The sequence below is a fragment of the Ictidomys tridecemlineatus genome, chromosome 2 (assembly GCF_052094955.1).
Source record: "Ictidomys tridecemlineatus isolate mIctTri1 chromosome 2, mIctTri1.hap1, whole genome shotgun sequence".
Lineage (NCBI taxonomy): Eukaryota > Metazoa > Chordata > Mammalia > Rodentia > Sciuridae > Ictidomys > Ictidomys tridecemlineatus.
The window spans coordinates 206,197,164-206,211,436 of record NC_135478.1 but is presented as its reverse complement, the minus strand read 5'-3'; the positions used below and the strand labels follow the sequence as shown (position 1 = coordinate 206,211,436).

The 14,273-nt window shown below is 41.3% G+C and overlaps 1 protein-coding gene across 4 annotated transcripts in view; it reads right to left on the bottom strand.

Moving 5' to 3' along the window:
• Positions 1-13,907, bottom strand: part of Tmem243 (transmembrane protein 243) — a 93,805-nt gene extending 79,898 nt beyond the window's left edge. For all 4 annotated transcript variants that reach the window (XM_078040503.1, XM_078040501.1, XM_078040502.1 and 1 more), the window contains exon 1: positions 13,765-13,907. In XM_078040503.1, coding sequence (XP_077896629.1) covers positions 13,765-13,842 — 78 coding nt within the window. In that variant the 5' untranslated portion in view covers positions 13,843-13,907. The remainder of the gene's footprint in view (positions 1-13,764) is intronic.
• Positions 13,908-14,273: the final 366 nt, after the last annotated feature.

Below are 14,273 nucleotides of genomic sequence, written 5' to 3'. Positions count from 1 at the left end.
GTTATCAAAAAATAGGGAAGCCCCCAATCTTGCCTGGTCAGTCACTGGCCAGCAATTTGATATAAGACAGAATCCCAAACTCATTCCAGAAGCTCAGGTAGTAATGATCACTCAGAGGAAATTGATGTCAATAACCAAAAGCCAGCATCTGTCTTTAATTTTAGGGATACAACTCTAGTATTCTAGAGTTTAGAATGCTATTAAATACCTTGTTCAACCTTCCATTTCCATGGCAATTCATGTTTTGCCTAGTCCCCAAACGGATTTGAAGGGCATGTGCTAAATATAAGAAAACCCTAACCCATTTAAGCAACAATAAAAAGATGAGGCTTGGAGAATGTAAAAAAGGAATAAAAATTATCTGTGGTCAACAGTGGTCAAAAAATATTAAATGGGAAATTTCAGATCTAAATAATTTGTTAAGTTTTAAATTATACACCATTCTGAGTAGCATGATGAAATCTCAACACTGTCCAGCCCTGTCCTGGGAAGACCTGTATCATCCCTTTGTCCACCATATCCATAGAGTCACCTTAGTCATTTAGTTGCCATCACAGTTATCAGATTGTTGCAGCACTGCAGTATTTGTATTAAAGCAACCCTTATTTTACCTAATAATGATCCCAAAGTACAAGAGTAGTGATGCTAGCAATTCAGATGTGCCAAAGAGAAGCCTTAAAGTGTTTCCTTTAAATGAAAATGTGAAAGTTCCTTACTTGACGGAAAAACTGTATGCTGAGGTTGCTCAGATCTATAGTAAGAAAGAATCTGTTTCCTGAAATTATGAAGAAGGAAATTAAGGCTAGTTTTGCTGTTATATCTCAGACAGTAAAAGTCACAGTGCAAGATAAATGTTTAAAATGGAAAAGATGCTAAATTAATAGGTTCACAATTTCCAGCATCTCCTATGGAAAAAGGAGGATACTGTACTAAGATTCCTGGCAGCAAGGTGGGAAATTCAATGGGGTTTTAAATTCTAGCTAATAAAAGTAACCATGCTGGATCACTAGAGGAGGCAAACTTCTGGCTCTGAAAAGAATTTGTTGTATAAGTCTGTATAAAAATACAGGGATACAGGAAACAGGTATTTTGTATAGTTGTTTCTTATACTGGTCCACAAGAAAGGCTGTGTCAGTTCTGTCACAAGAGAGTGTGTCCTCTATGCTATAAGATGGGCATGCAAAGGCACAGCAGAAGCTGTGGCCAGGTCTTGCAACCCAAGGTCATGCTTTTGCAAGCCACAGGCCCAACACCCTCACAGGTGCTTCTAGGAATAGGCTCTTTTGATTCCAAGGAAGTAGAAAACCATGAGAATCTCTGGGGTCCAGGTTCTCTTAGCCTAAGTACAAGGCCAGTCAGTTACTTTCTGATAGAATAGGACCAAGGCATCACAACTCTGAACTCCAGCAAAACATACATCCAGTTGGAGGCCTCATCCTTCGACAATGCTCAACCCTTGTAGGAAGGAACAAAGCAAAACTGAAGGCTGCTGCAGAAAAGAAAAATCCTAGATGGACAATGCCACTAACACATTTCCTTCCATTCTCTTGAGGGAGAAGGTGTGGTCAGATAGAGAACTCTTGATTTTGGCGTTCAAATTTTCTGTGTAGCTCCATAAAAGTCCTCCTTGGTATCACAGCCCTATCTAGAGCCACATCCCTCCCCAGGTGCTCTCACTCCTACCTAGGTCATCTCCCAAATGTCTTCCATCCACATCACCTCTAACACCTGTTCCAAGTGAGCAAACTGCATCATGGACTACTAGAGTTCTCCCATGCCCTGACTTTCCCCTCCTGCCCATCTCTAAATGTTCTCCCCCAGGAACCCATGCTCCTAAGGACTTTTCGCAGGGCTCATTGAGCCAGGAAGTACTGGAAAGACAGGGCATTTCCAGTTCCCAAAGCCAGCCTCAGCAATTTCAGTAATATCCTCCACTTCTAAAATGTATGGCTCTGGGCATTCTCTTACCAACTTTTTCCTTTCCTCTTCTCAGTTACCTCAATTTCAGCATCTGTTATCCCTCTTCCTCCAATCTTCTATTCTTCCCTCACTCCTCTACTGCCCTCCAGTCTGGCCTTCGCCCACATTCACTGACTAGAATATTCCCAATCTGCTACATCAAAGCTCTGATTTGAGGGCCTCCTAAACAATCTCTGGCCATGATGCAGCAATTTCAGCAAGGCACAGAAGACTCCTTGGTGGATATATTCATCTGCTGTAATGACTTTCTTTGAAGATCCAGCCCCAAGTCCCTACAAGCCCCCAATCATTTCTGGGCAATGTTTCTAAGCCTTGTTCTGATTATTTTTAAACTGTCCTAACCATAAATGCTACTTTACTTGTCTGTCTGCTCTACAAACAAGGTCTGGAAGAGTTAAGACCATGTCTTCCTTTTTCACTCTCATATTCTGGAGGTCACTGCATATGGCAGAAGTTCAGCCCTGATGCTGCTCTTTCTAAGCTTGCACCCTGACACAAGCTCATATCCACCTAGAAGAAGGAGAGCCTTATTCTAATTCAAAGCCAAGCCTACGGAGGCTGCAACTACCTCGAGTGGAAATACCTTCTGATTGGACAAAGATGCCACTGTACCCATCTGCTAGCCACAATGTCCAACACATTTCATACGATCAAATACTAGTTAAAGGAACAAACTAACTGGGAGAGTTCATATGGATAGATCCATGCTTTCTATCCTTAGTTGGGCCTTCATATGTCTCCACAGCCTTTTGAGTTGTCAGCCTCTGACTCTTCAGAAAGTGGTTTGAAGCTCCACCTCTCCTCCATCTCCCCATTCTACTCCTGATGTCTCAGGACAGTAGACATTCCTTCAAAACAACACACCAAGAAAGAAAGGAGGCCACCAGGCATGGTAGTGCATGCCTGTAATCCCAGCAACTGGGAAGACTGGAGGCAAGAGGATTGTGAATTCAAGGCCAGACTCAGAAACTTAGTGAGGCTCTAAGCAACTCAGCAAAACCTGTCTTAAAATAAAAGATAAAAAAGGGCTAGGGATGTAGTTCAGTGGTTAAGCACCCCTGAGTTCAATCCCTAGTACAAAAAAAAAAAAAAGAAAGAAAGAAAGAAAAGAAAAGCAATTAGGGCTGGGGATATGGCTCAAGCAGTAGCGTGCTCGCCTGGCATGCGTGCAGCCCGGGTTCGATCCTCAGCACCACACACAAACAAAGATGTTGTGTCCGCCGAGAACTAAAAAATAAATATTAAAAAAAATTCTCTCTCTCTTTCTCTCTCTCTCTTTAAAAAAAAAAGAAAAAGAAAAGCAATGAGAGGAAGCCCTTCCTCATCAATGTCCATCCTTCCAGCCTAAAAAGAATCCAAAAGTGACCTGCTTCTTCCCATACCCTTGCTCAGTTCACCAATTCCATTCTTACCTCCATTGAATCTCTCCCTCATGGAGGCCATCTCTGACCCCAAAATCTCAAGTCCCTCCAACGTCAGAAGGGCCCTCCATCTATCATGTTTCCCTCTTAGATGTTAAGCATTCATTTTCTTTCTACTTGCTAAGCAGTAAGAAGAAAATAAAACAGGGTAGATGATGGTAGAGATGGGGAGCTATGTAAAAAAGGGAGATGAAGCTGGATGCAGTGATATACACTCATAATCCCATTCATGAAGTATTCTGAGGTAGGAGGATCCCAGGTTTGAGGCCAGCCTTGGCAACTTAGCAAAACGGTATCTCAAATTTTAAAAAATAAGCCAGGTACTAATGGAAGAAAAAGTAGGCCCAAATCTCCATCATGTCAGATTCAGCCCCAACTTTCTTAATAAGATTCCTGTAGGACAAGAATTAAAACCAAAAATCAATAAATGGGATGGATTCAAACTGAAAAACTTCTTCTCAGCAAAAGAAACAATCAGTGAGGTGAATACAGAGCCTACAGAATGGGAGCAAATCTTTACCACAAGCACAGATAGAGCACTAATCTCTAGGATATATAAAGCACTCAAAAAACTAAACACCAAAAAAACAAATAACCCAATCAATAAATGGGCCAAGGACCTGAAGAGACACTTCTCAGAAGATGATGTACAATCAATCAACAAATACATGAAAAAATGTTCATCATTTCTAGCAATTATCTCACTCCAGTCAGAATGGCAGCTATCAAGAATACAAACAACAATAAGAGTTGACGAGGATGTGGGGAAAAGGCACACTCATACATTGCTGGTGGGACTACAAATTGGTGCAGTCAATCTGGAAAGCAGTATGGAGATTCCTTGGAAAACTGGGAATGGAACCACCATTTGACCCAGCTATCCCACTTCTTGGTTTATACCCAAAGGACTTAAAAACAGCATATTACAGGGACACAGCCATATCAATGTTTATAGTAGCACAATTCACAATAGCTAAATTATGGAACCAACCTAGATGCCCTTCAGTAGATGAATGGATAAGGAAACTTTGGTATATATATACAATGGAATATTACTCAGCATTAAAAGAGAATCAAATTCATGGCATTTGCAGGTAAATGGATGAAGATGGATAATATAATGCTAAGTGAAGCAAGACAATCCCAAAAAAACCAAAGGCCGAATGTTTTCTTTGATATGAGGATGCTGACTCCTAATAGTGATGGTAGGGAACATGGGAGGAACAGAGAAACTTTAGATAGGGCAAAGGGGGAGGGAGGGGAAAGGAGGGGTAAGGGGATAGGAATGATGGTGGAATGAGTTAGGTAGACATCCTTACCCTAAGTACATGTTTGAAGACACGAATGGTGTGAAAATACTTTGTGTACAATCAGTGACTTGTTGTGCTCTATATGTGTAATATGAATTGAATTGCATTCTACCATCATGTATAACAAATTATAATAAATAAATAATTTAATTTTTTAAAAAGATACATTCAATTTTAAAAAATAAATAAGTAAATAAGCTGGGTGTAGTGGTGTATGCCTGCCATCTCAGTAACTGGGGAGGTTGAGGCAGGAGGATTGATTGCAAGTTTGAGGCCAGCCTCAGCAAAGTATTGAGGCCCTAAGAAACTCAGTGAGACCCTGTCTTAAAATAAAAAATAAAAAGGCTTGAGGACATGATTCAGTGGTTAAGTACCCTGTGAGAATGCAATTCCCTGGTACCAAAAATTTTTTTTTAAAAAAATAAAAACACTGGTGTTGTAGCTCAGTGGTAAAGTACCCCTAGGTTCAACCCCCAATACCCCCCCCAAAATAAGTGGGGTCAAGTCCTGGGGATGTAGATCAGTGTCAGAGCATATGCAAGGGTCCTAGGTTCAATTCCTAGTAATTGCAAAAAAAAATAAAAGGAATTCTCCCTGGGGATATAAAAATTGAGCAGGAAATTTGTAGGAAAAAGCCATGAGACATACAAGGATCTAAGAGAAGTGTATTGCAGACAAGCTAGGACAGGAAGTTCAAAGTCCCTGACTGAAGCAGGAATGAGGTTGTCAAATTGTCCCATGCTGTAAATAATGCTGTCCCCTCCAGAATTCTTACTGAATTTAATCCCCAATGTATTTAAGAGCTATGGCCTTGGGAGGTGATTAAGTCAGAAGAGTTCTGCTTTTATGGGTGGGATTAGCACCCTTATAAAAAAAAAAAAAAAAAAGACTTCAGGTTGAAGGGAGTGCTCTCTTTCATCCATCCCTTCTACCATGTACAGATAGCATTCCTCCCATCGAAACAAGAAACAAGGAACCACTTTGCAAGCAGTCCTCACCAAATACAAATCCTGCTGACACTTTGATCTGGGACATACCAGCCTCTACAATGGAGAAAATAAATTTCTGTTTTCTATAAATTACCCAGTGTGTAGTATTTTGTTACAGCAGCACAAATGTACTAAGACAAAAGAACAAAAAGAAAGCCAGGATGGGGGCTGGGGATGTGGCTCAAGCAGTAGCGAGCGTACGGCCCAGGTTCGATCCTCAGCACCACATACAAACAAAGATGTTGTGTCCGCTGAGAACTAAGAAAAAATAAATAAATATTTTAAAAATTCTCTCTCTCTTAAAAAAAAAAAAAAAAAAAAGAAAGCCAGGATGACTAAAGTTTATTCTGCAACAGAGAAAAACAAAGATTTATTAAATACCTTTCTATCTCCCCCATAGTAGATATGCTCCATGAGAAAAGATATATTACCCAGCACCTAGCCTATTTCCTAGGATGAACTTAATAACTGAATAAAAGCATATATATAGCCAGGAGCAGTGGTGCACTCCTGTGATCCAGCAACTTGAGAGGCTGAGGCAGGAAAGGTCACAAATTCAAGGACCCTGAGCTAACTTATTGAGACCCTGTCAAAATAAAAATAAGGGCTGGGGTGTAGCTCTGTGTCAGAGGCAGATCACCCCTGGGTTTAATCTCCATTATCACAAAGAAAAAAAGAATAATATACGCATGCAAACTCAACAACCTTCCATGTCCAGAGCAGTGGAGGGTCTAACAGCAGCCCGGTTGAGGGTCTAATCACAAACCAGCAAAATTCAAATCTTCAAAAAGGAAAACTCAATAGACCATCAATTTCAGAGCCAAGTCTCAGTTAATTTTTTTTTTTTATACAATAGGGGATATTGTCTTACACACTCATTCACAATCCTCTGACCATTCCACCCTAACTCTAGGCTCTAATCACAAGGGAAAACTTCCTTCACATCCTACACTTTCCTGCTCCCAGCCCCTTAGACTCAAAACTACACCCCATGCTTGGTATTCCCTGTCACCTCCTCCTATCAAAAATCAGTCCTCTGATTTGACACCCATGTAGAACTATTACTTCCATGTTCCCTGGCACATTGTTCATTCTCTGTGAAAGGGCTCCATCCTATTTTATATTCTATACTCACTTATCTTCCATATTCCACACATTCTTCAGGTCTCTGTATTAAATCCCAAAGGGTACGAATTCCAAGATGAACCTAGACTGAAGCATCCAGATCCTTGAGCCACTGATAATTTTGCCTCTGAACTTTTGAATTTCTCAAACTTAAGGATTCTGATATCACAAATAAAAAGTTGATTCTTCAAAAAATGACTTTCCGTACCAAAGCAGAGGAAAAAGTTCATGTCAAAAAAGTTCTAGAGATGGCCCAGTGAGAATAATATATACATTGAGATGTGAAGTGTGGAAGGAATTTTCTCTTTTTTTTTTTTTTTTTTTAATCCAGCTGCAGCAAGAAACAGGAGACCCTGTCTAAGGTTTAAATTTGGTTCCTCCAGAGCTGTATGGCTTTTCCCAAACAGGAGCTTCCCTTAGAGAGTCACCAAAGACAACCAGAGGGACTGTATCTGCATGTGTGAAGATCAAAGACATCTTCCCTTACAGGCTAATTCTAGGGCATAGTGAATTCTGCTCTTTGGTACAACTGTTCTGAGACTTGCCAAAGAATACTGAACTTTGAACATTGCCCAAAGCAGAAATGCATGAGAAAGGGTTTACAAGAATGCAGGCACACCCACCTTTTATAACTCCCCCACTCTGAACTTTCTCAAACACAGGACCTTCACTGCTATATCTGGACCTGAACACCAATTTTTCCCTCATTTATATCTACTATATCCCCTTATTTCACAGATTCATATTTTAAAAATTTTTTTTAGTCGTAGTTGGACGCAATACCTTCATTTTATTCATTTATTTTTATGTGGTGCTGAGGATCAAACCCAGCATCTCCACGTGCTAGGCAAGTGCTCTGCCACTGAGCCACAGCCCCAGCCCCAGATTCACATTTTGAAACCTCTTTCAGTTGTAGATATTTTTGTATATTTATTCTATCAGATTCTCCTCACAGAAATACACATGTTTACTTTAAGTATCATATTTATGGAAATCAGATCAGAGTAAAAATAGAGAATAAACCTACCCAACATGTTTATAGGGAAACTGATCCCTAGAGTTGGCACCCTCAGGAAGCACCCTAATTTGATGTTCTCTGAGCTTCAGAATGGGAGGCAGAGCACAAAGACTGAGGTGGGAGCCTGACCTGCCAGTGGCCTTGGGTAAGTCACTTAACTTTTAAGTCTTTTAGTTTCTATTTTTATATAATGGTCTAACATCCAGGGTTGCTTTAAAGATTAGGAAATAAAACATTTGAAGCCCCTGCAACAGAGCACTATCATCTACTGAACAGTAAAGCTAATACGGTATTAGTATTATTTTTACCATGTCTAATGGGGAGTATTACAGTGGGAGCTGAGCTGACCCCATACCCTGGCCCCAATTTCTAGAGCAGCCCCAATTTTAATATATTCCATCACTCCCAGAGGGACATTCAGGTTTGTCATTTGGCAGCCCAGAAAATGTAATAGTTTTATCTATACAATTCGTAACTGACCATAAGGAAAAAAATGACACAATTCAGTAGACCCAGCCAATTATCACATACCAGCAAAATTCAAATCTTCAAAAAGGAAAACTTAGTAGACCACCAACTTCAGAGACAAGTTTCAGTTTAATTTTTTGTAAACAATATTGTCTTACACACTCATTCACTATTACCCTCTTTGCTATACATATATAGCTCAGCAGGAAAAGGAGAGACAGTGATGATTTTAATTGTATGAGTACTTGAAATGCCCCTTCCTGTTTTGATAGCCAGTATACCTAGGTTTCTGAATATCAGCCTTTGTCTTCTGTTGCTTTAGAACATCCAAAGAATGCAGGTTACTTTTTGATGATGCTAACCAATTTCTACTGAACCAATTATTTAGCACAAGAAATTAAAAGTGATTTGCCAAGCTGGATGAAAGAAGACAACTGTTTCCAGTCTCTCAGGTGACTAGCTCTCCTCAGAAGAAGAGAAGAGCTAGAAGCTCTGTCAAGAGAGAAGCTAGAAGTCTGCACTGTTTGAAGGATAGCCTTGGGGGCCCTGGGCAGGGAGGGGACTGGCAAGCACATATACAGCAATTGTTTGACTAGTTCTACAGTTTATGAGAAGACTTTTGTTTTTTTCCATTTTTATTCACTTGCTTACTTATTGGAGAAAGGGGGAATGCAAGAAAAGGTTTTTGCTCTGAGCCTCAAGGTCTACTAGATTGCTCCTTTGTAAAGTTCTTCCCTTCCTGGTGTTATCTTCTGGGAAGTTATGCTGATATACCTCCTCACAGTCACTTACTTCACACATCACATCTAAGAAGGGATAATGGGACTAGAACTGTTACCACCCTAGTTGGATGATCAATCACTTATTTTGTGATCAGTGAACATCAAAAGAACAGGCCGGTCTAGAAACTGGTTTAACTACATCCAACAGGGAGTGTTCTCTCTTTTCCCATTTACACTAGCTAGGAAAATTTTGCATTCTCTCCCAAACAGAACCACTCTCACCCTCCCTCCTAGGTTCACTAATCTGGATTGGCTGAAACTGATTTTGGATGTGTTGGCAGCCAACTCCAGAAATGAAGACTGAGTCTCACAAGCCCTGAGAATAACTTAATGCCCTTCTCTTACATGGACAGGAGGGGGCCACTGCCCCAAGTGTGTTGTCTTAAAGCAAACTTAAAGACAGCTATGGACACAAGAGGGAGGAATAGCTCCAGTTCACAATGGGGAGAAGAGAAGATGAAAGAGGAAGGAGATTCTAGAGCAAAAAGTGTTCTATAGAAACTTCTTGTAGGGCTGGAGATGTGGCTCAAGCGGTAGCGCGCTCGCCTGGCATGCGTGCGGCCCGGGGTTCGATCCTCAGCACCACATACAAAGATGTTGTGTCCGCCAAAAACTAAAAAATAAATATTAAAAAAAAAAAAAAAGAAACTTCTTGTAAATGTTCCTGCAGGAAGAAGCTGTGCTGAAGCCAAAAAGATCATACCACCAAAATATCTGAGAACTACTAACAATTCATCCTGGCCAACTAGAGTTACAGTGGAAATTAGCATATTAAAGCTTCTCAAAATCCCACAAAGAAGAAAAACAGTTCACAAACATAACTACAGGACCAGCATAACTAGTAATTCACTTGCTTTTTGAATAGAACTATTCAAAATAGTAGTACTAGCCCTATGTGGCTACTTATGAGCATCTGAATTGTGGCTAATTTAAATTTAAATGAGCTATGAATGTAAAATACATACTGGATTTCAAAGGGTTAGTACAAAAAAAAAGTAAAAATATCTCAATTTTTGTATTGGTTATATGTTGAAATAATGAATATATATGGGTTATAGTTATTAAAATCAATTTCATCTGTGTACTTTTTTAAAAGGTTAAATCTAAATTACATATATGGCTACCATTATATTTCTATTGGCTAGTGCTCATTTAGAAAATGCTAAGCTACAACACAGGTTTAGAAAACTTTGGATATTTCTTTTCTTTTTTTCCCACCCCAAGAGATTTATTGTCAGTAGTATGGAGCAAAACGACAAGGCTCTCCCTCTGAGGAGAGCAGCCTGGATATTTCTTATTATCTTGATTTCTTTGCCATATTTGTTTTTCATCTGAAAGAGATGTACTATAGCACAGAACTTAGGAAGTATATAAGACATGAAAAAAGCATCTGGACACATGACCAGGATTTATTGCAATACATAATTCCAAAGATATCAAGGAATGAGGGATGTATTTCTTACAAAAGATGAACACTTTTCCCTTTTGTCAATAACCCCTAAGATATTTATTTAACAACAGAAAACTATTTTACTTTGCCTTTCACGCCACAGCTCAATCTGTAAAGCTATTCCTAAACATCATACTGAAGAATGAATAAATTTACAGTGTTTCGGTTACTGAAATCACTATGTGCGCTCAGTATAGGTGAAGAAATAAGTCCTTTCAAGGCTTGATGACAAAGGTACTTACTGTTCAAGGCCCATTGTTATGTTCAGTAGTAGATTCCAGTATTTTTCACTATGTAACTTAGAGCAAACCACTTCACCCCTATTACCTACAGATTGGCAATAGGAACATGAATGCCTAGTGTTTTGAGAAACATGTGGCTCAGGCTGCATAAGAAAGACACTATTTAAAAGTCGTAAGATAGTAGGCAAAATACAACCAGAGAACTACTGTGTGACTGAACAAATAAACCTCTACAGTTCTACTTCCTTAGTTGTACAATAGAAATAACATCTATCTTATGAGAAGGAATCTGATGAAAACAAAAGGAAAGCTGAATGCCCAGTGTGTTACTTAGCACTGAGGAAACACAAACTCCTCTCCAGACTCTGCTCTTTGGTCTCAGTCTCCACTACCCTAAAGTTAATAGCTGCACCAAATAGCTGACAGACTATATATTGTAAGTTGTTATAGCAAGAAAGATTTTTTTAATATATATTTTTAATTTTAGGTGAACATAAAACCTTTATTTTAGTTTTTGTATGGTGCCAAGGATCAAACCCAGTGCCTCATGCATGCTAGGCAAGCAAGCGCTCTACCACTGAGTCACAATCCCAGCCCATAAGCAAGAAAGATTTCTAAAAGCTCAGAAAATCTGTCAGACAATTACAGGAAGTGGTTTTTGCAAAACCCTCCTGGATATTCCTCAGAGTAGAGGTTCACTATTAACAGGTTTCCATTGTAAAGTGGCTATTGTGTCCAATTTCCTGGCACCTAAAAGACAGCAAGCTGGGGATGCCCACATACAAGGGCCAGTGATGGGTTTTTCAGGGTACCCAAGAATCCCCCAGTTCCAGCAGTTACTATCCTCCATAGAAATGGCTCCACTGCACTGTGGTTTACCCTTTGAATATATATATATATATATATATATATTTAATATGTTGCTGAGAATTGAATCCAGGGCCTCGCACGTACTAGGCAAGCACTCTATAGGTGAGCCACAACCCCAGCCATTAACCTTTGAATATTGAGGTTCCATTCCTGTGCCTTGCCCACCCAAGGCCCTCAAATAAAATTTTCATTTCACATTAACAAAGATAGATGCTTCTCCTCCTTTAGATTGGTATCCCAATTTATTAGAAACATATTTTCATCCACCTCAGACCTGGGATCTCTTTGCTTTCTCCATTCTGTGGAATTTCTCTATATCCAATGACTGTCAGCCTCACAGAGTGAGCTAAGAGGATCAATTTTGAAAGATCTGGAATTATATATTATTTATTCTTAACTTTTTCTTTCAGAGTAGATGATTCTATTTTAATACCCTAAAGTTGCATAAGTAATGCAGGAGATATATATGCTTGGACTAAATAAGTATACAATAAACAAGAGAGATATCTGGAAGAATTAATGTTTTAGATGGATTTCAAATGGCTCATAAGCAACAAGAAATTTAGGCACTGGATATTTCAGCCTTGGCTTTTCAGAAAATGTCAATATTTCTCAGTATCTATATTGTTGTTCTGGATTGTTCTGTTAGAGGGGTCTCACTACATTCCCCAAGCTGGTCTAGAACTCCTGAGCTTCAATGATCCTCAGGCCTCAGCCCCTCAAGTGGTAGTATTATAGCTGCACACCACCTGCCAGGCTTCTAAGTGTCTATATAAATCTACACGTCCATTACCAAGTCATCTACCTCTGTACTATAGGGCCTAATGGGGTTAAAAAAGGTCAGAGATCTGAATCATCCAGACTCCCAATCTATGTGCAAAAGTATATGCAGGAGATAAGGAACCCACTTTGGGGGACAGCTGGACAGACTTCCCATATAAAAGCACCAGTTTCTTCTCTGTATCCCTAATGTGTCCCCTCTGTGCCCCTCATGGCCCAGATTCAATCACATTACATTTGTTCACATATTTCCCCCATCTAACTGGGTTCTTTGAAACCCAAGGACCAAGCACATTAATCAATACTCAGTAACATTTGTAGAAGTAGGAACATCTACTGGCCTGGAGCTAACTGTCTGGAATTATGAAAAGCCACAAGGTCCATCTTCCTGGAGATCAAGCTTAAAACGTTTTCTCACTAAAACTGTAAGATGAAGCAAATCCATATGGAGTTTAAAAAATAGTCTTTTAATAGTGGCAGGCTGGCAGCTTCCAAATTCAGGACTGTGTCCCTGAATGCCAAGTATACAAGTGCCTTATTCTTTGTGGTAGAGGGACCCTGCCAAAGCTAAAATATCCAGGAATCTGGATTCTCCAAGTGCCTTAACTTTTAAGAAGCTGACAACACTTTATCCAGGGGTCAAAGACCACAAATGCCACTTGTAGATGGGGGTGGGGCCCGCGAGTGAACTGGCTAATATTGCCCAAACTACTCAGAAAGTTAATGCTGAGTACAGGAAGAAAGCTCTCATCAAATGCTAGCCCAGAACATTACATAACTAAACTTTTTGAAAGGTGTTAAACTTAAAAGCCTACCTATGCTTCTTTGGGCCCTGGGACCCTTTGATCACTTCCTGGAACGGAGGCCATCACTAAAGACACCCTCTTTTAACGCCTCTCTCCACAGCAGTACGCCCTTAGGGCACTACATAAACAGGAATCAGAAGCACCTCTCCTGAGCGCTATCCATGGGCACTTCCAGCGCACACCTGCAGCCTCCAGGAGGTCAGAACTCCGGATGGAGGTGCGGTTGTGCAACCACCACCTCAAACTCCCTCCAGAGAGGGCTCCCGCACTACAGCGAAAGACTTCCGAAAGCCCAGAACTTTCTGAACTTTTCTCCACCCCCAACTTCAAGGCTCTTGGCCAACTCCGTCCAAGAGCAGAGCGAGTGGCTGGGCAAACATCCTGAGAGGGAAGCTGGACTGCAGGACCGGCTCTCCAACTACAAGTGCCTCCGGGGCCGCTGAAGGACTGGGACTCTGGAGGGCCGAAGGACAGGGCACACAGAGACAAGTACTCCCCGCCCGGGGACAAGGTCCACACTCACCTTGGCCGACGTCTCCCCGAACAGAGGTCTGTTGTCCAGGCCACTGGTGCCGTAGGTCCTAGTAGGAAAGTCCTCCATTTTGGGGCTTCTTCACTCGTCCCGAGCCTCTCAAAAACCAGCCCGCATGACTCGGTCCACGACTCCAAACACCTTCTCCTCAGGGCGCACGCATGGCGGCAAGCCCTGGCGTCCGGGAAGTCCCCGAGGAGGCGGTGGGTAGCGCTCACTCCCGGGGGACGCGGCCGCGCCGCCCGAGCGCCGCTGTCCTCCTCATCCTGAGCAGCTGCCGCAGGAAGTGGGAGGAAACAAACACCGCTTGGCCGACTCTCCGCGGGACGCCCCGCCCGGGCAGCTCCCACTTCCCCAAATCTCGGCTCTCTGCCCCGGCGCCGCTCGCCGCCGGTTGCGGGCGGCAGGCGAGCCCGGCTCCCGGTCCCACCCAGCCCCGCGTCTCTAGAGTTCCCGGGTTTTCCAGACGGTCTAGCCAGCGCGTCTACCTTCATGCTCAC